The 25805-nt window shown below is 39.6% G+C and overlaps 1 protein-coding gene across 1 annotated transcript in view; it reads left to right on the top strand.

Moving 5' to 3' along the window:
- The window catches only part of LOC150084218 (transmembrane protein 126), a 108861-nt gene that overhangs the window by 40018 nt on the left and 43038 nt on the right, over positions 1–25805 (top strand). Inside the window, exon 3 of the mRNA XM_090376157.1 lies at positions 1528–1688. Coding sequence (XP_090232283.1) covers positions 1543–1688 — 146 coding nt within the window. The 5' untranslated portion in view covers positions 1528–1542. The remainder of the gene's footprint in view (positions 1–1527; positions 1689–25805) is intronic.

Raw genomic sequence — 25805 nt, 5'->3', positions numbered from 1 at the left:
ACAATTTACCTCAGAGGTAGAAGTAGACGGCACCCTACCATTTCTGGATATAATGGTATACAGGGAAGGCCCCAAGCTTAGAACCAAGGTTTATAGGAAATCAATGTGTAGAGGCCAGTACACACATAAGTCAGCTCAGACTGCCCAACATAAAAATAGTGTGGCTAGGGCACTTATGAGTAGGGTGAGGACACATTGTAGTACCTCTGAGGAAGGAGAGAAAGAAATTAGGCAAGTTATGACTGATCTTATGAAATGTGGTTGCCCTCAGAGGGTCATTGATAAATATAATAGAGAAGTGGAGCATGATCAGGTAGTTCCACCTACACCTCTTACCACAGTTTATATTCCCTACTATCCGGGCTTGTCAGATCGCATTGCGAGGATGCTTCGTGACTTTCAGACATGCTGTGTGCAGCTCCTGGGTCGGTGATTGCACACAGTGGTGTCACAGGTCAAAGACCCCATTACTAGGGACTCTAGTAGTGGGGTCGTATATGAGATCAAATGCCCGGATTGTGGGGAACGGTACGTGGGGGAGACAGGGCGACGACTTAAGGACCCTCTGGGGAAACATACGAGAGCTATACAGACCGCAGAACTCAGTAAGTCCGCCATAGCGGAGCATATTGGGAAAAACAACATCAGGTATCCCCTGAGAATGCTGTCATCCTTGACCAGGTGCTTAGATTCTGGGACCGCAAGTGGCTGGAGAGTTTGTGGATTGGGTCATCTGATAACAATAGTATGAATAGAGATAGGGGAGTTTGGCTCCACCCCCTTTTGGAGGCTGTGGTCCTTGCCAGAGACAAACGTTTTAATTTGCCACGCTCCCAGACCATTTCTGGTTCCAGCACACGTGAAGGGAGTGTTGAACATGAACCTGGTCAGACCTGTGTGCCGTGAGCCTGATATTTAAAGTTGTATCGCTTGAACTTCATTATTGTTGAGAAAGGAGGCGGATGCCCCTGAAAGCGTCAGTGGTGTTTTATCGCTTTTAAATTTATAATTTTTAATGCATTTTAAATTCATTTTTATTTGTTTTAAAGTAAATCAGTTTTTGGTAAATTATTATTTTACAGTTTTTATTGTATCATTTCAGTATACTATTCAGTTTTATTTTTTATCATTAAATCAGTTTATTTAAATGGTTGGTGTATTTGTCTAAACTTGTGGTATGTATAACTCCAACCTTAGAGGCCTTTTTGCAGTTATACACACTATCTTAGATGATTATTTGCTCACTGTTTTGTTTGTCTCCTGATGTTTATGCACATTTTCATATCATCTGATTCCTACATCAGGAAATTGTAGATGACACATTATTGGATGTTCTACTCTACTGGTCAGCCTGACGTGCCAGTTATTTGTGTGCCAAAACATTAGTTATGTATGCAAATTTTCAGGTAAATCAATTCATTCTTTCTAGGTGGTGCAATTTCATTGATAACTAGTGTATTGTAATACTGTGTGAGTGTGAGAGAGGATTTTGATTATAAAGCACTGTGCTTGATTGGTTATTTACAGAAAATTCTAGTAAAGATGACTGACATCAGAAAGCAGTATGGAGGCTTCTTATATCGTATACCTCAATCTTCTAGACCAGAGGGTGCAAAAATGTTGTCAAGAAAAGAAGTTATAGATATTATCAATAATGTTCGCAATCAATGGAAACCCAAAAGTGAAATGTAAGTACATTTATAGTCATATTATCATGAAAATGAACTCAGGGTCACCACCAGATGCTGTATATTTTTAGAGTAGAAAGATGATTGGGGTGATTAGGATACTTTCATTTTTAAATTAATTTTAATTAAAAAAAGAAGTAATCATATAGATATATAACGAAATAATGTATAGCATTCGTTCCGATCTCATTTTGATCTTGATCTATATTATAAATATAATATCTTCATTCACTCTTTTTTTTCCTACTTCATTGATCCCAATACTCCTTAAATAGATGGTGTGTCGGTGACCTCAAGTTCATTCTTATGGCAGTAGGACTATAGCTGTTGCTAGTTTTCATAACATTGTTTTAATTTTACAGACAATTATTCAGTATGGTACTTTTTGTGTTAAACACAAAAGCATTCCTCGTTCTCAACCAAATTTTTATATACATTAATAGTCAGGACTGAACAAATCTGTTCCAATATAAGTGCAAGGATTAAAGCAATAGGGCATGGACATAATAAGAACAGAAAAATTGCCCCATTTCAATAATTTTATGTGGCTAAATTAATTTGCTTCAATATGCTGTCTGTAACTTTTAGCTGTCTAAGTACTGGAGGTGGTACCTGTCTTCAAAACAGATTTATTAATGCCTATTAATTATGGCTATTTAAAAAAAAAAAAAAGTAATCATGTAGATATACAATGAATGGTGTTAGTGTTCTACAAATCCCGAATAATCGATTTCCCAATTAATCCAAAAATACAGAAGTCTCCGACATACGTAAAAGTTACAGGACTTCTTACTTTGTCGAGTTTTAGGTAATTTGGGAATGACTAATAACATATTGCTACTATATTATTATTGACAAATCTGAATCCAGCATGATACTTGGTAATGTTTGACCATTTTCATATATCCTTATTATTTTAATTTTCTGATCCAATTCGATAGCTTTCCTTTTCTTGGTAGATTTACTAGCACTGCTGTCACTTATTCTCTTAGTCGGCACCATGATAACGGTCAAAATGAAATTTTCTGTAAAGAACTTATTATTATTAGCCATATAGTGCAAAGAAGCCTGAGGCTTATGCTGCACCAGCCAAAAAAATTGAGTTACCCTGAGAGAGACAGTCAGTCAAAAGTTGAAGGAAATCACCAAGAAAGAGAAGAATGATGATATCCAGCCCAGGACCCTGGGTGTGCCAAGCCCATACTCACCAGATGTGAGCCCCTGGAGATATTTCAAAGGGTTAAGGTGAAAACTCACTATTATCACCCCGCACAAGCTCACATTTTACTAAAGCACATTTCTGGAGGTCACTACCATAAAACAATAAAAACAATTTTCACTTTCCGGTTTATTGGGTTTTTCTGTTAGTGCATCTAATTATAAACGGGTAGTAAACTCGATCTTATTGCATTTACGAAAATACCAATAGCTGGAATTCTGTGTGTTTTTACGTTATTATGGTGAAATGTGTGTCCCTTTCACTGAAACCTTCAGTCATAAAAAAAAAACCATAAATAAATTGTATGAATCTTCTCTTCTTTCCTATTTTTTTGCTTGTTACTCTGTATCTCACTTGTGCAATTTGTGCATGCCGTGATTGTCGTTATTGATTGCTTATTATTATTATTTTTTAAAAATTTTACTACCCTAAAAAAAAAAAAAAAGAGTGAAAATAAAATTTAAGTAAATACGTAGTTGCGTAAGTCGGGACTATCGAAAAATGTTCAGCAACCTACGTAAAAAATATGGCAATTGATAGAAAAAACTTGCCACGTACTACTCGCATGTCCAATACGATGCTTCCCTTTATTTTTTGCGATGTCGATTTTAAATCTAGTAGCGCCCCTTTATTTTTTTAATGATGTTGCTTATGGTTTGGTCACCAACATTATAATGGTTCTTTATTAAAGATTTAATGGATGCACTGCTTTGAAACTTTTGAATAATTTGAAGTTTTTGTTTAAACTGAAAGCGCAATTCTTTTGCGTTTACCCATCATTTTCGCAATTTCTAAACAAAAAAAATATATATATTAATTATAAAAAAAATTGACATCCCTGACATAAATAACGAAACAAAATTTATCTTTTTGCGGTGCAACGGAACACAACAATCAACACGATGCACTAAAACAAACTAAACATTTCTTTCTTTTTTTTTTTTTTTTTTTTTTTTTTTTGAGTGGCTGGTATGAAGACAGCAGGGGTTGCAAGATAATAGGTACATTATCTGCCAATGATGACTTATAACATCGCTTCTTGTCGCTTATTTACGACTTGCAAAACATCTGTTTATATGTATTCTAGTTATTACTTGGTTTTTTTTTTTTTTTTTTAATTTGGAGTCTTGAAGTGTCCCGGTTAATCTGATCCCAGTAAATCGAGAGTCTGCTGTATAACTGAACAGTCATGATATGCACCTTATATGCATAGTGCAATTTAATCTTATAAAATGAATTCATTAATTTCATTAATTATTTAATTTAGCTGTCGAGTGGTTGCTTGGAATATGTTAAATATTCCATAATGAATCCAAATATAACAAGGCATAATATTATAAGAGCTTAAAATTATCTATTAAATATTGGTGTTGATACACCATAGATATCTCTTAAATTAAAACTACGATAGTAGTGTAAAGGCATCGTTTCAACTGTATCTCATATTGTGATCGTCCTTCACGAGTTACCATGTATTGCACTACCTCAAATAAGTAACGCTTCACTAATAGAGAACACTTGCACTATCTTGAATAAGTGGAGTTACTTATTTGAGGGAGTGCAAAACATGGTAACTCGTGAAGGATGATCACAATATGAGATACAGTTAAAATGATGGCTTTATACTACTATCATAGTTTTCATTTAAAAGCTATCTATGGTATAGCTACACCAATATTTAATAGATTTAATAGTTAAATATTCCAGTGCCCAAACATTCAGTGAAGCAGTACCTTTCAGAAGCACTGTGAAAAGCAGTTAGGTAGCTTCCTTACTGTAACACTTCCTTACTTTAAGTCAATTTCTATAACCACTTGACTTAACCCAGTGGTTCTAGAAATTGACTTAAATTGACTGAGCCGACCGGGCTAGCCAGGTGGGTAAAGTGCCTGCCTGGCAACCCAAAGGTCGCGGATTCGAATCCCGCCTCGGGCTTGGATCAAAGCACTGAAAAAACCTTGGGAGGTGCATTATGGCCACAGAAGCCGATGCACCAACTACCAAAAAAAAAAAAAAAAAAAATTGACTGGACATAGTCATTTTTGGCTAGGAGCCAAAACAGATAAAATTCTGATGGTTGCAGGCTACAAAACCAGTTCCTTACCATTAATTATGCATTTTAAAAATAGAATTTAATTGTTATCTATGTTTGTATTTAGGGTTTTTTTTACATTTAATTTAATACAAAAATCCATCAATCATTACATAATACAACTAATAACAATCCTATTATATGGTTATAGTAATATTATTAAATTCTGAAGAAGATACATAAAACACAAGAATTCAATATAGAAAAATGGAATATTTTCAAAGTCAGTGTGAAACTATATTTTGTGATATACTAATTTTAAACTTGGGAAAGTATAACACTTGAAGGCTACCTACATACCATGGGCAGCACAGTGTGAAAGGGGTGGGCCTCCTGTGGGTTGGATACCCCCTGAGTTAATCCTAATGAAATTAATATTCAAAATTATTTTGAGGCCCTAAATATGAATGGTACTCATTGATTTTTTTGTTTTGCAGTAAATAATTTTATAAACACTAAAATTGTAATAAGAGAAAAAACATTGATAAAGCACTGTCTGTTTGGTATTTCAATTTTCTAAAAATGGAGTGCATTTAATTAGAAAAATTTTTTTGAAATTTAACAAAAATTAAAATGAAACTAGTGACAAATGGGCCTGGAGTACTGGGGTCCATAGTTTAATAATTTCAAATAGATATTTACAGTATACCCAGTTATAAAATATAAGTACAAATTCAGTAGCTTTCGGAACACGTGTCCCTTTATCAACTGACAAATTTGAATACATTACAAGCAAAGTGTGGCACGTTACTCATGCGTCATTGTTGTAGCACGGACGTGTGCTGCCTTACTCCAGTGATCATCCATCAATAAAACGGTTGTCTCTAGGATGGGATGTATACGCATGCCTTTCTGGCGATTTAATGCCTTAGGGTTGTTTATTATGTTTAGTGACTCTAGCCATAGGCAGTGGCGAAAGTGTCGCGCGTGGTCCACTATCTCAAAGTTGCGCTTGGGGTCAAGATCGTGGTTGGTAGCCCAAAAATGTTCTGCAAGCACGGACTGGTCAGTTTCGGCAAGCCGGATTGCTCTGTCGTATTCCGTGAGGCGATCCTGGAGACGTCTCAATGTCTCACCTACGTAGCAACTGTTACAGGCCCTACAGGTGATACGGTACACTACATTGCTGCGTAAGACAGGTGTGACAGGGGTCTTCACACTGGAGACAAGTGAACGTAGGTTCCTACCGGGTAATTGCACACATTTGATGTTGTAACTTCTCAGGATCTTCGAGATATGTCCTGACACTCCTAGAGGAGCAGATACACCAGAACCCACCTACACCTATTACAACGTGGTGTAGATACGTCGACGATATTTTTACCATAATACCACGTGGTTCTGAAACGGTACTACTAGAACACCTCAACTCTCTATCCAATTTCATCAAGTTTACCGTAGAATCAGAGGTGGACGGTTCGCTCCCATTTCTGGACGTGCTAGTGCATCGCGTAGGCCCACGTCTAGAGACCTCAGTATACCGCAAACCCATGTGGTGCGGTCAATTCACCAACTACGGGTCCGGCCACGCTCCAAGCCATCTCAATAGCACTGCCCGCACCCTGTTCTCCAGGGCCTGGAGCCATTCCAGCACCGACACAATTAGACGTAACGAGATCTCCCGTGTGAAGGCGGACCTAACCAGATGCGGTTATCCATCCCATGTACTAAACAGATGCTTGTTACAGGCACAAGAACTTACTTCCAACCCAAGACCTCCGAAGCAAGTCGGCATATCGTCCGCCTACATTCCGTACTATCCAGGAGTGTCAGGACGTATCTCGAAGATCCTGAGAAGTTACAACATCAAATGTGTGCAATTACCCGGTAGGAACCTACGTTCACTTGTCTCCAGTGTGAAGACCCCTGTCACACCTGTTTTACGCAGCAATGTAGTGTACCGTATCACCTGTAGGGCCTGTAACAGTTGCTACGTAGGTGAGACATCGAGACGTCTCCAGGATCGCCTCACGGAACACGACAGAGCAATCCGGCTTGCCGAAACTGACCAATCCGTGCTTGCAGAACATTTTTGGGCTACCAACCACGATCTTGACCCCAAGCGCGACTTTGAGATAGTGGACCACGCGCGACACTTTCGTCACCGCCTATGGCTAGAGTCACTAAACATAATAAACAACCCTAAGGCATTAAATCGCCAGAAAGGCATGCGTATACATCCCATCCTAGAGACAACCGTTTTATTGATGGATGATCACTGGCGTAAGGCAGCACACGTCCGTGCTACAACAATGACGCATGAGTAACGTGCCACACTTTGCTTGTAATGTATTCAAATTTGTCAGTTGATAAAGGGACACGTGTTCCGAAAGCTACTGAATTTGTACTTATATTTTATAACTGGGTATACTGTAAATATCTATTTGAAATTATTAAAATGAAATTATTTTCACAATATACAGAGTATTTTTGAAAGACCTTGGGAGCATGTTCTTCTGAGCATAGGATTTAAAAAAATTCACATTGATGTAGGTCTGAAAATGCTTCCCTCCTGAGTTATAGCCAGTTTTCTTTTTTTCATAGAATGAAGGTAAGTACACCTGTTAGTAAGGTGATGGATAAACTTTGAATCCTTTGCATATCTGAAACTGTCAAATGTGATGTATGCATGATTGGGACTCTAGCACATTTCAGCCTTGCTGCTCGAGAATTTCTTGACAATAAGTATCCTGGCCACTGGTAGAAGTGGACCAACTTCGTGGCCATCATGCTCTCATGATTTAAATCTACTGGATTTCTTCATATGGAGACACCTCAAAGTTCTTGTTTACACTGCCCTAATTTGTAATTCACAAGTTTAATAAATAAAATAAATGCTGTTTATTGTACACCTAGACTCATTTTCTCTCTCAACATCTGAGAGAGAAAATGAACAGTGATGCTGCACATGGCCAAGGAGGCCAGGGGGTTCTCAAGAACAGATTGTGAATGGTTGTCAGATAATTCAGAACACTGTAGAAATCTTCAAATATGTTTGACAGCATATGAGAAGATGCTCTGAGGGTTGTATTTCTACTCAAGGAGGCCATTTTAAACACTTTTTGTGATGTAGACATAGAAGAAAGTTGCAGAAACTACTAAGTTATTTCTTAGTAGTAGCAGATTATGCAAGAATGCAAGCTTATACAGCATTAGCCGAAAAAAAAAAAAAAAAAAAAAAACCCACCTCCCACATCACCTGGCCATCCCTCCAAATAGTTTTATCTCTTTTGTCCTTGAATTTATTCAAACTACCCACTTCCATGATAACAGGTGGAAGTTCGTTCCGACATACAACTACTTGCTGGCTGAAGGCAAACTTCCACACATCAATCATGCAAACATCCTTTCTTAATTTGAATTTTAGCATTAGCATTAGTAGAGGCATTTGATGCAAGAAAGCAAGCTTATGCAGCATCAGCCAAAAAAAAAAAAAAACCACTCCACTTCACCCCTCTGTTCGTTCAAAATACCTGTCCAGCTGAGCCTTAAACTTATTTAGGCTATCAACCTCCACTACAAGGGATGGAAGTCTGTTCCACCAACCAACCACCCGCTGGCTAAAGGCAAATTTCCGCACGTCTATCCTACATCTGTCTTTCCTCAATTTGAATTTATGCCCTCTCAGGTGATTTTTCTGAGCTAGAGGAAGAATTCCATCAGCATTGAGCATGCTCAAACCATTCAAGGCTTTATACACCTCTATCAGATCACCTCGCTGGTGCCTAGTCTCCAGACACTGTAATTTGCAAAACTTAAGCCTTTCTTTGTAAGAGCACCCCTTTGTTCCATTCACTAATCTTGTTGCCCTTCTCTATACTCGTTCCAGCAACTCTACATCCTTCTTGAAATGAGGCCTCCAGACCTGTATACAGTACTCTAGGTGTGGCCTGACCATTGCCTTATACAAGGGAATAATCACTTCCTTATCCCTGCTGGAAAAAATTCCTGTATATCATTGACAATACTCCATGAGCTACTCTTGCAGCCCGTCTGCACTGCTCAGAGAACTTCATATCTGCCTGCACAATCACCCCCAAGTCCCTTTCATTCTCTACCACTGTCAGTGTAGTACCACAGAGTTGATACGTTGCTCTGGGGTTGCTTTTTCCCATGTGTAGTACTTTACATTTGTCAATGTTAAACTTCATTTGCCACCTCTCAGCCCATCTGCTCAACCTTTCCAGATCCTGTTGCAGCAGCATAGTGTCAGTAGTGTCCTTGACAATCCTGCCAACCTTTGTATCATCTGCAAACTTGGACATTAAGCTTGATATACCATCATCAATATCATTTATAAATACAGAAAACAATAATGGACCCAACACTGAACCCTGAGGGACTCCACTAATAACATTAGTCCACGATGAGCAGTGTCCATTGATTACCACTCTCTGTCTTCTCCCCCTCAACCACCCCTTTATCCATAGCAGCAATTTGCCTCCAATGTCACACTGCTCCAATTTGTGTAGCAGTCTTCCATGTGCAACAGTATCAAAAGCCTTTCTAAGATCCAAGTATATAATATCAATGCTATTCCCTGCATCCAGTTCTTTTGTGAGTGCATCATAGTATCCAATCAAATTGGTCAGGCAAGACTTCCCCTTAACAAAACCATGCTGTGTCCGAGCTATAACTGAAGTCTTGTCTAAATGATCCTGCAGTGCTTCTTTAACCAGTGCCTCCATTAATTTTCCTGGAACAGAAGTTAAGCTCACAGGTCTATAATTACTTGTGTCAGCCTTTGATCCTCCTTTGTGAATTGGGGTCACATTTGCACATTTCCAGTCTATGGGTACCTCCCCTGAGTCCAAGGGTCCCCATCATATGCCAATGCTAATTAATACTAATTAGCATTGGCATATGATGCAAGAAAACTTCAACCAAAAAAAAAAAAAAGCTAAGAAAGCAAGCATCAGCCAAAAAAAAAAAAAAAAAAAAAAGATGACACCTACCATTTCACCTATTCATTCCTTCCAATAGTTGTCTAGTTCTTCCTTTAATTTATTTAAGATATTAACTTCCACAGCAGCAAATGGAAGTTTGTTCTAGCAATCAACCACTCACTGGCTAAAGGCAAATTTCTGCACACATCTATTTTGCAACTGTCTTTCCTCAGTTTGAATTTATGACCCTTCAAGTGCGTAATCTGAGAAAGAGGAAGAATCCCATCAGCATTGTGCTTGCTCAAACCATTCAAAGCCTTATACACCTGAATCAGATCACCTTGCTTAGTCTCCAATGCTACAATTTTCAGAACTTAAGCCTTTCTTGGTGAGAGTAACCCTTTGTTCCCTTCAGCAATCTCATTGCCTTTCTCTATACTCATTGCAGCAGCTCTACATCTTTCCTAAACTGAGGCCTCCAGACCTATATGCAGTACTTAAGGCGTGGCCTGACCATTGCCTTATACAAAGGGATAATCACCACCTTATCCCTGCTTGCAAAGTTACTGTATATCATTGACAAGACTGCACAAGCTGCTCTGTCAGCCTGTCTGCACTGTTCAGAAAACTTTATATCTGACTGCACAATTACCTCCAGGTCTTTTTTTCATTCTCCACTACCCTGAGTGTAGTACCACACAGTTAGTACATTATTCTGGGGTTACTGCTACACATAAGCAGTACTTTGCATTTGTCAATGTTAAATTTCAGTTGCCACCTCTCAGCACATCTACCCAAATTTTCTAGATCCTGTTGCAGTGGCATACTGTCATTAACAACCTTGCCAACCTTTGTATCATCTGCAAACTTCGACATTAAGCCTGATGTGCCTCCGTAGCTGAGTGGTCAGGAGCGGGAGTGCAGTAGCACACACTCTTTGAGTAGACCGGGGTTCGAGTCCCTGACTGCTGAATACGGTCGATCTGCCAACCCGCACTGGACCACCGTGGCAGATTATGGTCCATTTCCCTCAGCTTGAATCGTTGAGGAGGCTTCCATTCTGCAGTGGGTTGATAATAGCTGCACTTTTTACTGTCATCATATCATTGATAAATATAGAAAACTAGAATTGGCACAACACCAAATCCTGGGGGAGGACTCCACTAATAACATTAGTCCATGAAGAGTAGTGTCCATTGATTACCACTCTGTCTTCTCCTACTACCTTTATCCATAGCAGCAACTTGCCCTTAATCCCATACTGCTCTAATTTGTACAACAGTCTTTTATGTGCAACAGTATCAAAGGTTTTCCTGAAATCCAAGTATATGATATCAAAATTATTTTTTGCATTCAGTTTCTTTGTGAAAAAATTGTAGCATCCAATAAAATTGGTCAGATAAGATTACCCCTTAACAAACCCAAGCTCTGTCTCAACTATAACTGTAGTGTTGTCTAGTTGACCCTGCATTGCTTCTTTAACCAGTGACTACATTATTTTCCCTGGAACAAAAGTTAAACTAAAAGGTCTGTAATTACTCATCACTCTTTGATCTCCTTTGTGATTTGGGGGATACATTTGCACATTTCCAGTCCACGTGGACCTCCCCTTAATCACTTCAGTTATAGCTCAGACACAGCATGGTTTTGTTAAGGGGAAGTCTTGCCTGACCAACTTGATTGGATACTATGATGCAGTCACAAAAGAACTGGATGCAGGGAATAACTTTGATATTATATACTTGGATCTTAGAAAGGCTTTTGATACTGTTGCACATGAAAGACTGCTACACAAATTGGAGCAGTGTGACATTGGAGGCAAATTGCTGCTATGGATAAAGGGGTGGTTGAGGGGGAGAAGACAGAGAGTGGTAATCAATGGACACTGCTCATCGTGGACTAATGTTATTAGTGGAGTCCCTCAGGGCTCAGTGTTGGGTCCATTATTGTTTTCTGTATTTATAAATGATATTGATGATGGTATATCAAGCTTAATGTCCAAGTTTGCAGATGATACAAAGGTTGGCAGGATTGTCAAGGACACTACTGACACTATGCTGCTGCAACAGGATCTGGAAAGGTTGAGCAGATGGGCTGAGAGGTGGCAAATGAAGTTTAACATTGACAAATGTAAAGTACTACACATGGGAAAAAGCAACCCCAGAGCAACGTATCAACTCTGTGGTACTACACTGACAGTGGTAGAGAATGAAAGGGACTTGGGGGTGATTGTGCAGGCAGATATGAAGTTCTCTGAGCAGTGCAGACGGGCTGCAAGAGTAGATCATGGAGTATTGTCAATGATATACAGGAATTTTTCCAGCATGGATAAGGAGGTGATTATTCCATTGTATAAGGCAATGGTCAGGCCACACCTAGAGTACTGTATACAGCTCTGGAGGCCTCATTTCAAGAAGGATGTAGAGTTGCTGGAACGAGTACAGAGAAGGGCAACAAGATTAGTGAATGGAACAAAGGGGTGCTCTTACGAAGAAAGGCTTAAGTTTTGCAAATTACAGTGTCTGGAGACTAGGCACCAGCGAGGTGATCTGATAGAGGTGTATAAAGCCTTGAATGGTTTAAGCATGCTCAATGCTGATGGGATTCTTCCTCTAGCTCAGAAAAATCACCTGAGAGGGCATAAATTGAAATTGAGGAAAGACAGATGTAGGACAGACGTGCGGAAATTTGCCTTTAGCCAGCGGGTGGTTGGTTGGTGGAACAGACTGCCATCCCTTGTGGTGGAGGTTGATAGCCTAAATAAGTTTAAGGCTCAGCTGGACAGGTATTTTGAACGAACAGAGGGGTGAAGTGGAAGTGGGTTTTTTTTTTTTTTTTTTTTTTGGCTGATGCTGCATAAGCTTGCTTTCTTGCATCAAATGCCTCTACTAATGCTAATGCTAATCCAAGGATCCTCTCATAATCCAAGTGTTGACAAGATTTTGGAGCTCTGGCAAACACTAAGTTTTTATATATATTTAGCTGTTTTTAATTGTTATATTAAATTATTTTCTATAAGTAGCTTTATAATCCTAGTCAAGCTCCTTTGTTTATTTTGAATGTAGATAACGATTTTGAAAGTTAATACTTGGTGTTCGTAGGTTTTAATTTTTGTAACTTGCTGCTATTCTTATATGATACAGCATAGCATAAAGTATATCCTGAACTAGATAACGAAATACATAGCACTGTATTAGAAATCTGTTTGCTTAGTATAGTATTATCAGTTAATCAGTAAAATTTATTAATCTTATTAAATTTAATTGTTAATTAAATTGTACTTAAGCAGAATCATGACCCAGACTAGAGGAGAAAAGCAACGTGCACAGATTAGTGGGAGTTCTGTGGCTTGGGGCAGAATCAAATGTATCACAGTCTAAAAATGTGCAAAATGTGAAATGTTTGCAGACCTTTCTAGAACAGGACATGATCTAGCCAAGGAGGATGTCTTTGTGTGTGCTAGGTGCAGAGACCCCATTATAAGACACTCTGATTTACTGGCCCACTCTATTTCTCTGTACAGTTGTTTATTATACTCATCAGAGTCATTAGGCTTATAACACACTCCTACTCTCAATTTTGCTTTCCCAGTGCTTATGTCACACCAAACTGAGTCAACACTGCACTGTCCAGACATGTTGACAGGCTGTACTTCCTTTGATTTTATGTTTCTTAACCAATAGTATAACTCCTCCTCCCTTCCTATCCTGTCTATCCTTCATGTATACATTGTACTCCCCAAATTCCATTTCTGCTTTCCTTATATCTGTGTGATACCATGTCTCTGTTATCCCAATAATATCTGCCTTTGAAGTTTTGACCAACACCTCAAATTCATCAAATTTATTTACCAAACTCCTAGCATTGGTGTAAACAGAAGTATACATGAACCTGTTCCTATTCTTAGCTACCCTAACACAGCCCATGTATTTACTTATTACACAATGATTCCCAGCAGTCTCTGGAATTCCCTGCACCTTTTTTTCTAGGCTGCTGTTAATTTCAATAGAAGCAGTGGAAGAATCATATTGACCTCTGCCAGTGGCTACTGTTAATCTATTTGTCCGTGTATCCTCCCCCCAAGCTAGCAGTTTTCCGACCCACCTAACTCTGCCTCGATAACATCAGCAAATATTCTTACACCCTTTCTATTTAAATGTATCCCATCCCTCTAGAAGCAGGCTCTCCTGTTAACAAGCACAGACCAGGCTGAGAAAAATTCTAACCCTTGAGCATTGCACAATCTCGCCAAGGTCCAGTTGATCGACAAGGCTCTCATCCTACTGTGTCTGGGCAGAATTGTAGACACTTTCAAATTCAACCCTAAGTCACGACTTTTTTTCAACATTGACCTGTACTTGTTAAGTAATTCCCCCGTCTCCTACTCTTAATGTCATTAGTGAATGTGTGTACAACAGTATCACCCTTTGTGCCCTTAAAAGATGATATCTGCTCTACGGCATCATCAACTTTTGCCCCTGGCAGACATTGTTATAGAAGTTGACACTAATGACCTTAAGAGTAAGAAAACTGCATGTTTACTTAACAAGTACAGGTTAATGTTGAAAAAAAGTCGTGAGTTAGGGTAAAATTTGAAAGTATCTGCAATTCTGCCCAGGCACTATAGGAGTGAGTATATGATGAGAGCCTTATCAATCAATTCGGCCCAGGAGAGACTGTTCAAGGCTCATGGGGTAGGTAGAATTTTTTTCAGCATGGACTGTGCTTGTTAGTAGGAGAGACTGTTTCTACAGGGATGGGATACACTTAAATACAAAGGGTGCAAGAATATTTGCTGGTACTATCAAGGCATGGTTAGGTGGGTCGGAAAACTTCTACCTTTTGGAAGGATCCACAGACTAAAAGATCAACGGTAGCTGCAGGGCAGAGGCGAATGATTCTTCCACTGCTTCTATTGTAATGAAGAGCAGCCTAGAGAGCAAGTTGCTGGGGGCTTCAAGAACTTCTGGGAGTCATCATGGAACAAGTAAATACATGGGCTGTGTTAGGTTAACTAACACAGGCCGGAACGACGTTCCAGTACGTTTTTCTAAATGTCATAATAGATATTTCATTAAATTTATACACCTAATATTATGAAACAATGGCATAATCAAAGGGGAAGGAGGAATAATATCTATTTTACCTATTGCTACTAAAAGTATATATTAATAGTAATCTTAATAAGTATATATTAATAGTAAAATTAATAATTTCTTTAAAAATTGATTTAAAAAAAATATATAGTAAATTTTGCAATGAAACTTGAATGTTTTTTACTAAAGTACAATGTGTTAGATAAAGAGATCCAACGAATGAGATACAGTGTGATGTGTACAAATGCTGCATTTTGATTCGCCATGAGCTGAATGCTAGAACTGGTGGTTCTATGAACTGTGAGTCTGAAGTCTGGTTCAGTTACTGTACAGTCGACGTGGTGTTATCATATAATCTTCTGGAGAACGAGCATTCCCCGTACTATTTTTTTTTTTTATGACAAGTGTTCCGGTACTATATTTTTTTTTTTATGACAAGTGTTCTGGTACTATTTTTTTTACGACGAGCATTCCTGTACTATTTTTGTTAGCAATACACCTCTGACTAAGAGTAAGAAAAAGTGCATGTATACTTGCATGTACACTAATGCTAGAAGTGTAATAAATAAAATTGATGAATTTGAAGTGCTGATCAAGACATCAAAGGCAGATATCTAAGCAGTACAGAATTGGAATTTGGGGAGTACAGTGTGTACAGAAAGGAGACACTGGGTAGGGAAGGAGGAGAGGTTATGCTGTTACTTGAGAAACACAAAATCTAAGGAAGTGCATCCAGTTGACACAGATGGACAGTGCAATGTTGAGTCTGGTGTGACATAAACACTGGGAAAGGGAAAATGAGAGTAGGAGTATGTTATAGGCCTAATGACTCTGATGAGTACAATGAACAGTTGTGCAGAGAAATAGAATGGGCCAGTAAATCAGAATATTTTCTTATGGGTTATTTTAACTTTCCAGATATTGACTGAAACGTGTGGTTTGGATACTCGCATACTAGCAAGACATTTGTGGATTTATTGGAGGATTGTTTTTTACAGCAACATGTTCGAGGGGCAACCAGAGGGAGTAATACCATTAATCTGATTATCAGCAGTGATTATTCAAGCATTAAAGAATTTGCAGATAAAGGAACCACTAGGTGACAGTGACAGTGTACTGATGTGGGATTTACTTAAAGATGTAACTACCATCAAGGGTTTCTGTTTTCATAAAGCTGACTGCAGTGGTCTCAGACAGTTTTTAAATTTTATACAGTGGGATCAACTGATGATGTTACCAATGGTGAATTCTAAATGGGAAGTCTTCAGGGACTTAATCTTGGAGGCTACTAGGCTTTTCATACCAAATAAGAAATACTGTTCAAAGTTCAGGCCTAAATGGATGTCAGATGAATAAATGAGGCTCATGGCAGAAAAGAAAAATACATGGGATGCATATAAATTATCAGGCGACACAGAAGCCTATGGCAGATATAAGCTCGTCTGTAATCAAGTCACAAAGGAGGTTAGACATGCGAAGGCAGATTACGAAAAATCCTTGTCAAAGGAAGCAAAGAGTTCTTTACTTATGTAAACGCCAGAAGGAAGGGGATGAATCAGATTGGTCCACTTAGCATAGATGGTTCGACTGCCTATGATCCTGCTCAAGTAGCTGATAAAATGAATGAGTAATTTGCATCTATATTCATACATGAGGGGTTATTCAAGGAGGGGAATGCCAGAAGTTTATCAAACTCAAACAGGGAGCTAAGTGATTTTGTAATAACTGAGAGCAAAGTGGAGGATAAATTGTTGAAGTTAAACATAAGGAAGGCACGTGGGGCAGATGGAATCGAGTTATAATGAAGGAGGCAGCAAGGGAAGTAAGCAAACCCTTTTCCATAATTATGAGAGAATCCTTAGAGTCAGGAGAGGTCCCCATGGACTGGAGATGTGCAAGTGTATCCCCAGTTCACAAAGTGGTTTCAAAGGGTGACATAATTAATTATAGACTTGTTAGTTTAACTTCTGTTCCAGGGAAAATAATGGAATCACTGGTTAAAGAGGTGAAACAGGATCACCTAAATAAGACAGTAATAGCTCAGATACAGTATGGGTTTGTTAAGGAGAAGTCTTGTCTGACCAATTTGATTGGATACTACGATGTCGTCACAAAGGAACTGTATGCAATAAACAATTTTGATATCATATACTTCGATTTCAGGAAAGGCATTAAGGGCAAGTTACTGCAATGGATAAAGGGATGGTTGAGTGGGAGACGGCAGAGAGTGGTAATAAATGGACATTACTCTTCGTGGACTAATGTTGTTAGTGGAGTCCCCCAGGGTTCGGTGCTGGGCCCATTGTTGTTTTGTGTATTTATCAATGATATCGATGAAGGTATATCAGGCTTAATGTCGAAGATTGCAGATGATACAAAGGTCTGCAGGTTTGTTAATGACAGTAAAGACGGTATGCTATGCAACAGGATCTAGAAAAGTTAGGCAGATGGGCTGAGAAGTGGCAACTGAATGATTAACATTGAGAAATGCAAAGTACTCCATATGGGTTGCAGTAACCCAAAAGAAACGTACCAACAGTGTGGTGGTTGTTGTTGTTATTTGGTTTTTAGGAGCATTAGCAACTAAGGCCATATTGCTCCGGGATATGCGGTGGTCATTCCCTGACCTTTCCGCATCCTCCGTATTTGGTGGTGATGGGCTCGAACCCCGGTCTAATCAAGAAGCGTGTGCTACGCACTGCTGCTCCTTCCCACCTGACTACGGAGGCGCCTACCAACAGTGTGGTACTACACTCAGGGAGGTGGAGAATGAAAAAGACCTGGGGGTGATTGTGCAGTCAGATATGAAGTCCTCTGAGCAGTGCAGACTGCTCAGAGAACTTCATATCTGACTGCACATTCAGAACATTCACAAAACTCCAAAACCAGCTCCTAGAGCAGGTCTTGGAGTTTTGTGAATGATATATAGGAATTTTGCTACACCCAGGGAGATGGAGAATGAAAAAGACCTGGGGTCTTTTTCATTCAGATATGAAGTTCTCTGAGCAGTGTAGATGGGCTGCCAGAGCAGGTCATGGAATTTTGCTAGCAGAGACAAGGTGGTGATTATTGCCTTGTATAAGGCAATAATCACCGCCTTGTCAGGCCACAACTTGAGTACTGCATACAGGTCTGGAGGCATCATTTTAAGAAGGATGTAGAGTTGCTAGAACCAGTACAGAGAAGGGCAACAAGATTGGTGAGAGGAACAAAGGGGTACTCTTACCAAAAGGGGTACTCTTACCAAGAGAGGCTTAAGTTCTGCAAGTTGCAGCATCAGGAGACTAGGCACCTGCGAGGTGATGAGATGTATACGGCCTTGAACAGTTTGAGCAGGCTCAATGTGATGGGATACTTCTGCTTGCTTAGATTAAGAACCTGAGGGGGCATAGATTCAAATTGGGAAAGACAGTTGTAGAATAGATTCGTGAAAGTTTGCCTTTAGCCATGGAGTGTTGATTTCTGGAACAGACTTCCATCTGTTGTTGTGGAAGTTGATAGCTTAAATAAATTTAAGACTGAACTAGGAAAACTGAACTAGAAAGTGACCAGATGGGTGAAATGGGAAGGTTTTTTTTTTTTTGGCTGATGCCGTATAAGCTTGCTTTCTTGCATCATATGCCTCAACTAATGCTAATTATGGCCATGGGTTTGCTTACCTCCTTTAATATAACTGGATAGATCCCATCCATGCCAGGTGCCTTTCTTATATTTAATTGCAACCATTTCTCTTCTACTTTTCTTGCAATTATTACAAAATCATTTAGCATTCCTGTTAGAATGGAATAAATGTCTGGCCGATATTTATCTACAGAATTCCTCATGTGTGAATGTAGATGCAAAATATTTATTCAATTTATCAGCTACCTGAGCAGGACCATCAACAGTTGAACCATTGCCAAGAGGACCAATCTGATTCATCCCCTTTCTTCTAGAGTTTACATAATAAAGAAGTCTTTGCATCCTTTGCCAAAGATTTGTTGTAATTTGCACTCGCTTGCCTAACCTGCTTTGTGACTTGATTAATGGCTAGCTTATATCTACAATAGGGTTTTGTGTTGCCTGATAATTTTTATGCATTCCATGCATTTTTATTCTCTTCCATAAATCTCATTAGTTCATCTGGAACAGTATTTCTTTGTTGGTAAAAAAAAGCCTAGTAGCTTCTCAGATTAATTCCTTGAATGCGTCCCATTTAGAATTTGCTGTTGGTAGTCATAACATCATCACTTGGTCCCACTGTATAGAATTTAAGAACTGTCTGTCACAGTCACCTTTATGTAAGCAAAAACCCTTCTCTTTACCCCTGTTGTTAGTTAGATCTTTAAGTAAATCCCAATTCGAATCCCGCCTCAGGCTTGGATCAGAGTAAATGCAAAAACTTTGGGAGGTGCATTATGGCCACAGAAGCCGATGCACTAATAACTAACAAAAAAAAAAAAAAAAAAAGTAAATCTCAAATCTATACACTGTGATCACTGCTATCGAGTTGTTCCTTTATCTGCAGATTCTTAATGCATGAATAATCACTGCTGATAATCAGAACAAGAATATTACTCCCTTTTGTTCTCTCAAACATGCTGCTGTTGAAAACAGTCACCCAATAAGTAAACAGAAGTCTTGCTAGTGTGCGATTGACAATTCTGCAAGTTCTAGTCAATGTCTGGAAGTTAAAATACCCCATTATAAGACATTCTGATTTACTGACCCACTATTTCTGTATACAGTTGTTCATTGTACTCATTAGGCCCATAACACACTTTTACTCTCATTTTTGCTCTCCACTGCTTATGTCACACAAACTGACTCAACATTGCACTGGCCACCCATGTTAACTGAATGCACTGCTTTAGATTTTGTTTCCTAATTAACAGCATAATCCTTCCTATTCTGTGTTCTTTCTGTATACTTTGTACATTGAGGGAAGACATTTCCTTTGCCACCAGGTACCTGTAGAAGACACTACTATACACGCTTCCGAACCAGAGGATTATTGTTGGAGCGGATGTAAACTGCTGTTCACTGGCCTAGCATAGCCTGACCCCAAACAGATGAGGAACTTGAAATGGGCATCTCCTGGAAGACTACCTGACAAATTCACCATTTGTGGTTCTAAACCAACCCCACCACCTTTCTACATTTTGTAACACTCTGTAGGAGGTCACAATCAATGTCACTGTGGCCACTGGAAACATTGCCTGATATGTCACGGACTTGAAGGTCCAGGACTCGTGGACAATGTCCTACCACAGAGTGATAACTTATCACTAGACGGGGCATCGGTACCCAAGCAGATGCTAAACCGCTTCGTAGTTCAAAAAGCCAACTGGGATCTCTTCGGGGAGCTGTGGCCCAGCACCTCTCCAATATGAACCTGCAATCTGACCCGAATGACACCCAAATGAGAGTCACCAAGATCTTACCAGCATTAGTGAAGCTGCAATGAAACGAAAAAATCCAATGCTGGATTCCTTGGTGGACCCCAGATATCCAAAATCTAAGGCACGGGGTGATTAGAAAAAGAAAACAGTTTCAGAGACCGAGATGCTCACACTGACCACAAAAATTGCAGTTCTGATGGAAAGCTATAAAGATGCAAGAAACAGGTACACAAACATAATAACCAAAAGCAAGTGCAAGGCCCGGGAGACATTTGTAGGCACAACCAGAAATGATCAACCCTGGGGAGTGGTGTACAAGATAGTGACAAACAAGCTCCCCAGAGGGGAAGTCATCATGACAACAAGGATGCTGCAGGGCACCCTGACTACTACATGGTACTAATCAATAAACAATATACTGGACACTATCTTCCCGGAACCAGCCATCCCGACCTTACCGGAACAACTGCAAATCTGTGCTGAGAACAATGAATATACTACAAACTGATGTGAACCACCATTCACCCTGGAGAAACTTCAACAGGCTTCAACCCTCGTATGAAACAATAAATGTCCTGGCCCAGACTTAGTGGAGCCAGAAATTATTAAAAAGGTAACAGAAATTGCACCAGAACTACTACTCAATATGTATAACCGCTGCCTTGAATCTGGCACCTTCCCAAGACAATGGAAGCAAACGAATGTAAAACTTGTCTTGAAAAATCCGGCGAAGCCACTTGACTCGCTGAAATCGTATTGACCAATCGCTCTGCTACCAGTTATAAGTAAACTGTTTGAGAGACTGCTATACACAAGAATTAGCCAACACTACCAAACAGCAGGACTTGATGTGGCAACCCAATTTGGCTTTAAACCACAATCATCTGTGGAAGCCCTAAGAAATCTACTGAACTTCACAACCTCATGCAGCAGGAAATACTTTCTTGTCATATCAATTGATTTTTGCTGGGGCATTCGACACCATTTGGTGGCCAAGCGTCCTGGCGAGACTATGGCGGGCCCACATGCCAGAAAACCTCTACCAGACCTCAAATCATTTCTTTCACAGAGGACAATAAGCGTCATTGCACCTTAGGGGAAACTAGATTGAGTGGCCCCCAGGGCTCTGTTCTTGGCCCGCTCCTGTGGAACATGGTCCTTGATGAGGCCATGGCCTTGGGCAAAGTCCACTCCCAGGCCTTCGTGGATGACTTAATCTTGACGGCCACTGCAGACAGTAAGGCCCAACTGGAAGACAAGGCAAATTAGGCCCTGAAGATACTTCAGGAGCGGACACAAACTCATCTACTGAAGATATCGCCAACCAAAATATCCTCGATTTTGCTCAAACGAACACTAGACCTATGCAGCCACCACAAATCAAAGTGGAAAATAAGACTATCAATCTATTGGACCAACTAAAACATCTCAGCCTTATACTTGACTCTAAACTATCATTCAAGTACCGTCTGACATACATCAGAGCAAAGATTTAAGAAATACTCTGCACTAGTGGCCAGAATCACAAGACTAGATTGGGGGCTCAACAAATGCACCCTGTCACTGTATTATAAAACAACCTTCTTACCAGCAATAACCTACGCCTCTCCAGCCTGGTTTCAAAAAGCGATAACCACCGTAAATCGACGGACACTGGATGCTACTCAATGGATAGTTCTGCTAACCATCACCCATGCCTGCTGTACCACTAGCACTCCCACCCTACAGGTATTAACAGGGGCCCTCCCTCTGGACTTAGAGTCTATTCGCTGCAGCATCACTCACAGCATTGCAAAAGAACAGCCTTGCACCTTCCTTGGCTTTACAGTAAACACAGTTGTGAATCAATCATACTACAAAGGCATTTACAGTAGGTATGGCAGGACCGATGGACTGCCACAACCAAAGGCGAAATTACAAAGAAATTTCTATCCACCATAGACAGGGTGTACCCCAAGCCCCCACCCTGGTTTAAACCTGGCTCACAACTTATTTGCCGACAGGCCACGGAGCGTTCAACGCGAAATTAGCATCTTTCAGAATCCTAGAGGACTTTCACAGTTTGGACACTTCAACTACTGTGACTACACGCAGCTTTGCTGCCGATGCCATAAGGCTATACCTGTGCTCACTTGCACAGGGCTTTTACTCCTCTTTCTGGGCGGGGGAAGAGAGGGGATGGCTCTGCTGTTTCCTCCCCCCTGCCCACCCCTCTTTTCCTCCTGGTTGGGCTTGGGCATGCCCCACTAACCTTCTCTGGGGTCGTCTTCCCTATTGACCCCATATTTCTGACTTTCCCCCCAGCCTTGTCTCACTCCCTCTCTAACTAAACATCATAGCGTATGCCACACACTACCAAAATTTTAATTGTTCAAATCAAGTCACGCATGCCCTTTTGGCCTCTAATCTCTTTAGCGTCTTACCCCGAAAATCGCCGCGTGTTGTGTTATCTTTTTTTTTGACATAGGCCCTAGCCACTGAAATCTCAGTACACTAGGTGGCAGAGCCTGCCAGAGTAAAGCTTCATACTACTGTGTACCTGGTCTGCCTCCATGGGGCCAAGTGTGGGCAACGTTGGGCCTCAGCAGGGATCCAGCGGCTAAATGGCCAGATGAACAATGAGAAACAGGGCTTTCCCAGCGAACTGGTACACTTACAATGAAAGCAGTGCAGAGATGGCGGAAACCCCTTGTGCTGTTAGACATCAATACACTTTACACTTATACATTGTACTTCCCAAATTCAGATTCTGCATTCTTTATACCCGTGTAATAATTTATATGCATTTTTATTCTCTTCCACAAGTCTCATTAGTTCATCTGACCTCCATTTAGGAGGTCAAAATAGAAATACTGTTCCAGGCTTAAGCCTGGAACAGTATTTCTTATTTTATAGGAAAAGCGTAGTATCTTTCAAGATTAATTCCTTGAATGCTTCCCATTTAGAATTTGCAGTTGGTAGTCGTAACATCATCACTTGGTCCTCTCTGATCATCGCATCTCTGATAAACCAACAGTATCTGTTGGTTTATCAGAGATGCGATTGTCTTGACCAGCACTTCAATTTCACAGAATTTATTTACTATTCTCCTTGGTGTACATGCAAGCTTACGTGCACTGTTCTTACTCTTAGTTATGCTAACACAGCCCATGTATTTACTTGTTCCATGATGACTTCCAGTTCTTGAAATCCCCAGCATCTTGCCTTCCAGGCCGCTGCTCATTCCAATACAAGCAGTGAAAGAATCACTTACATCTCTGTTTGTGGCTATTGTTAATCTATTAGTCCATCTCCCCAAGCTAGCAGTTTTCTGACCCACCTAACACTTTCTCGATAGCATCAGCAAATACTCTTGCATCCCTTCTATTCGAGTCTATCTCATCCATGTATAAACAGTCTCTAAACACAGACCATGCTGAGATAAATTTTACCTTATATTTTCTTTGTTTGCTTAAGAGTTTTATGGCACATTAGCTACCCCATGAGCCTTGCACAATCTCTTCAGGGCTGAATTGATTGACAAGGCTCTCATCATATACTCTGTCTTCTCATGTCTGGGCAGAATTGCAGATACTTTCAAATTTGACCCTAACACTGACCTGTACTTGTTAAGTAAGTCCGCAGATCTCCTACTCTTAATGTCATTAGTGCCAATGTGAACAACATCACCTTTTTTTGCTCTTAAAAGATATCTGCTCTACAATGTCATTAATTTTTTTCCAATGGTAGACATATCCCGGTCTTATTCCACCTATCATTTTTGCACAATATATTTTCTGTTTCTCTGAGAATAGAGTCACCACCAACAACTAGCTCCTGTGGGACAAGTGCATTCTGCCTTGGGAATTGCCACTGTGTTGCCTGATGATAAAGTGCAAGCTCTGGTGTTAATGTGGGCAGCTGAGAGCTTGATGGGCCTCCCAATTTAAATCCTTTGAAAGTATCGACACTGTTCTTCAAGCTCTCATAAAGGCCCATAACTATGCTGAGTTGGCACCTAACATCCTCACACTCTTTACATCTAACATGCACAAAGACACCCCCCCCCGGCAATATCATGTGCCGCTCCTGATAGCTCCACAAACATCAAACAAGCAATACATTTCATATTTAGAGGATAACTATCCTCCTCAGTTCTTCCCCGAGCCACGGCACTCCCACTGCCTTCAGTATTTTGCTTTGCTGCTCTGGGACATGATTTTGGTTTAAATTCAATATAATTAAAAATACTACACCAATTTTCTGAAAGTTACAGGTTTAATTGACAGTATCCTAAAACTGAATAAAGTTCAAAAGCATACAAGGATAAAAGTTTATAGGTGATAGCAAGACCCACTTTACTCTGTGAAAGTGAAGCTTGGACAATTAAATCAAAAGATGAGAAAAGGATTGAAAGTGCTGAAATGAAATTTATTCGCATAACCAATGGCTATAGATTATTGGACAAGAAAACTTCTGATATTTGTAAAGAATTAGGTATTGATCCAATAATAGATAGAATCTACAAATACAGAGAAAAATGGATTAATCATTTGGATAGGATGCATCCAGCAAGATTACCAAAGAAGATTATGAAATATCGGCCGGTTGGAAGAAGAGATCCAGAACGTCCGAAGAAAAGATGGACTGACACCTGAACAGGCCATCTGGCCTAAATCCTTGAAAGGATGATGATGAATACACTAAACTTATATCCTAATGCAGTAATAACACTATGCTCCTGTTATTCTATGAATTTTACGTTATTGAATATATATAAATTTCAATATCGAGTTTACGGTACATGTATTTCGTATCTCCTATCAAGTTTACATTATGTGATTTCCATATTTCCTATCAAGTTTAAGTTATATATATTACACTCTAATGTTACACTTGTAAATTCCAAGTAGTTATAATAGATAATAAATTTAAAAATCTACAACCACTTTTTAATAAATAGTAGCACTTAGTTGAATGTAATACAATATGCCTTTTCCAATATTATACTCTTGAACATGTTGAGCAAAATTCATAACGACTTTACAGCATTTATCCCAACAATTTCTTTGCAGATATACAGTAAGACCCCCCGTATCTGCGGGGGATACTTTCTAAGACCTACCATGGATGGCTGAAACTGCCGGATATAAGCGAACACCTGCTGACCCCATATATAACGTGATTTTCTTGTACACACATACGTATAATAAAGTTTAATTTATCAATTAAACACACAGTAAGACATTACCAACATTAAATATGGTAATAATCAAGTACAGCAGACTCTCAATTTATCGGGATTGGTTTTTAACCAGTACACTTCAAGACTCCAAATTAAAAAAAAAAAAAAATTCAACCAGAAATCATAAAATTAAAGTAATAAATAGAATAGGTATAAACAACAATGGACCCAACACTTTTTGCAAGTTGTAAATGAGCGACAAGAACCAGCGTTATAAGT

The sequence above is a fragment of the Mastigoproctus giganteus genome, chromosome 6, assembly GCF_048544385.1.
Source record: "Mastigoproctus giganteus isolate SK-2022 chromosome 6, ASM4854438v1, whole genome shotgun sequence".
NCBI classification, from domain to species: domain Eukaryota; kingdom Metazoa; phylum Arthropoda; class Arachnida; order Uropygi; family Thelyphonidae; genus Mastigoproctus; species Mastigoproctus giganteus.
This window is presented reverse-complemented; position numbering and strand designations above follow the sequence as displayed.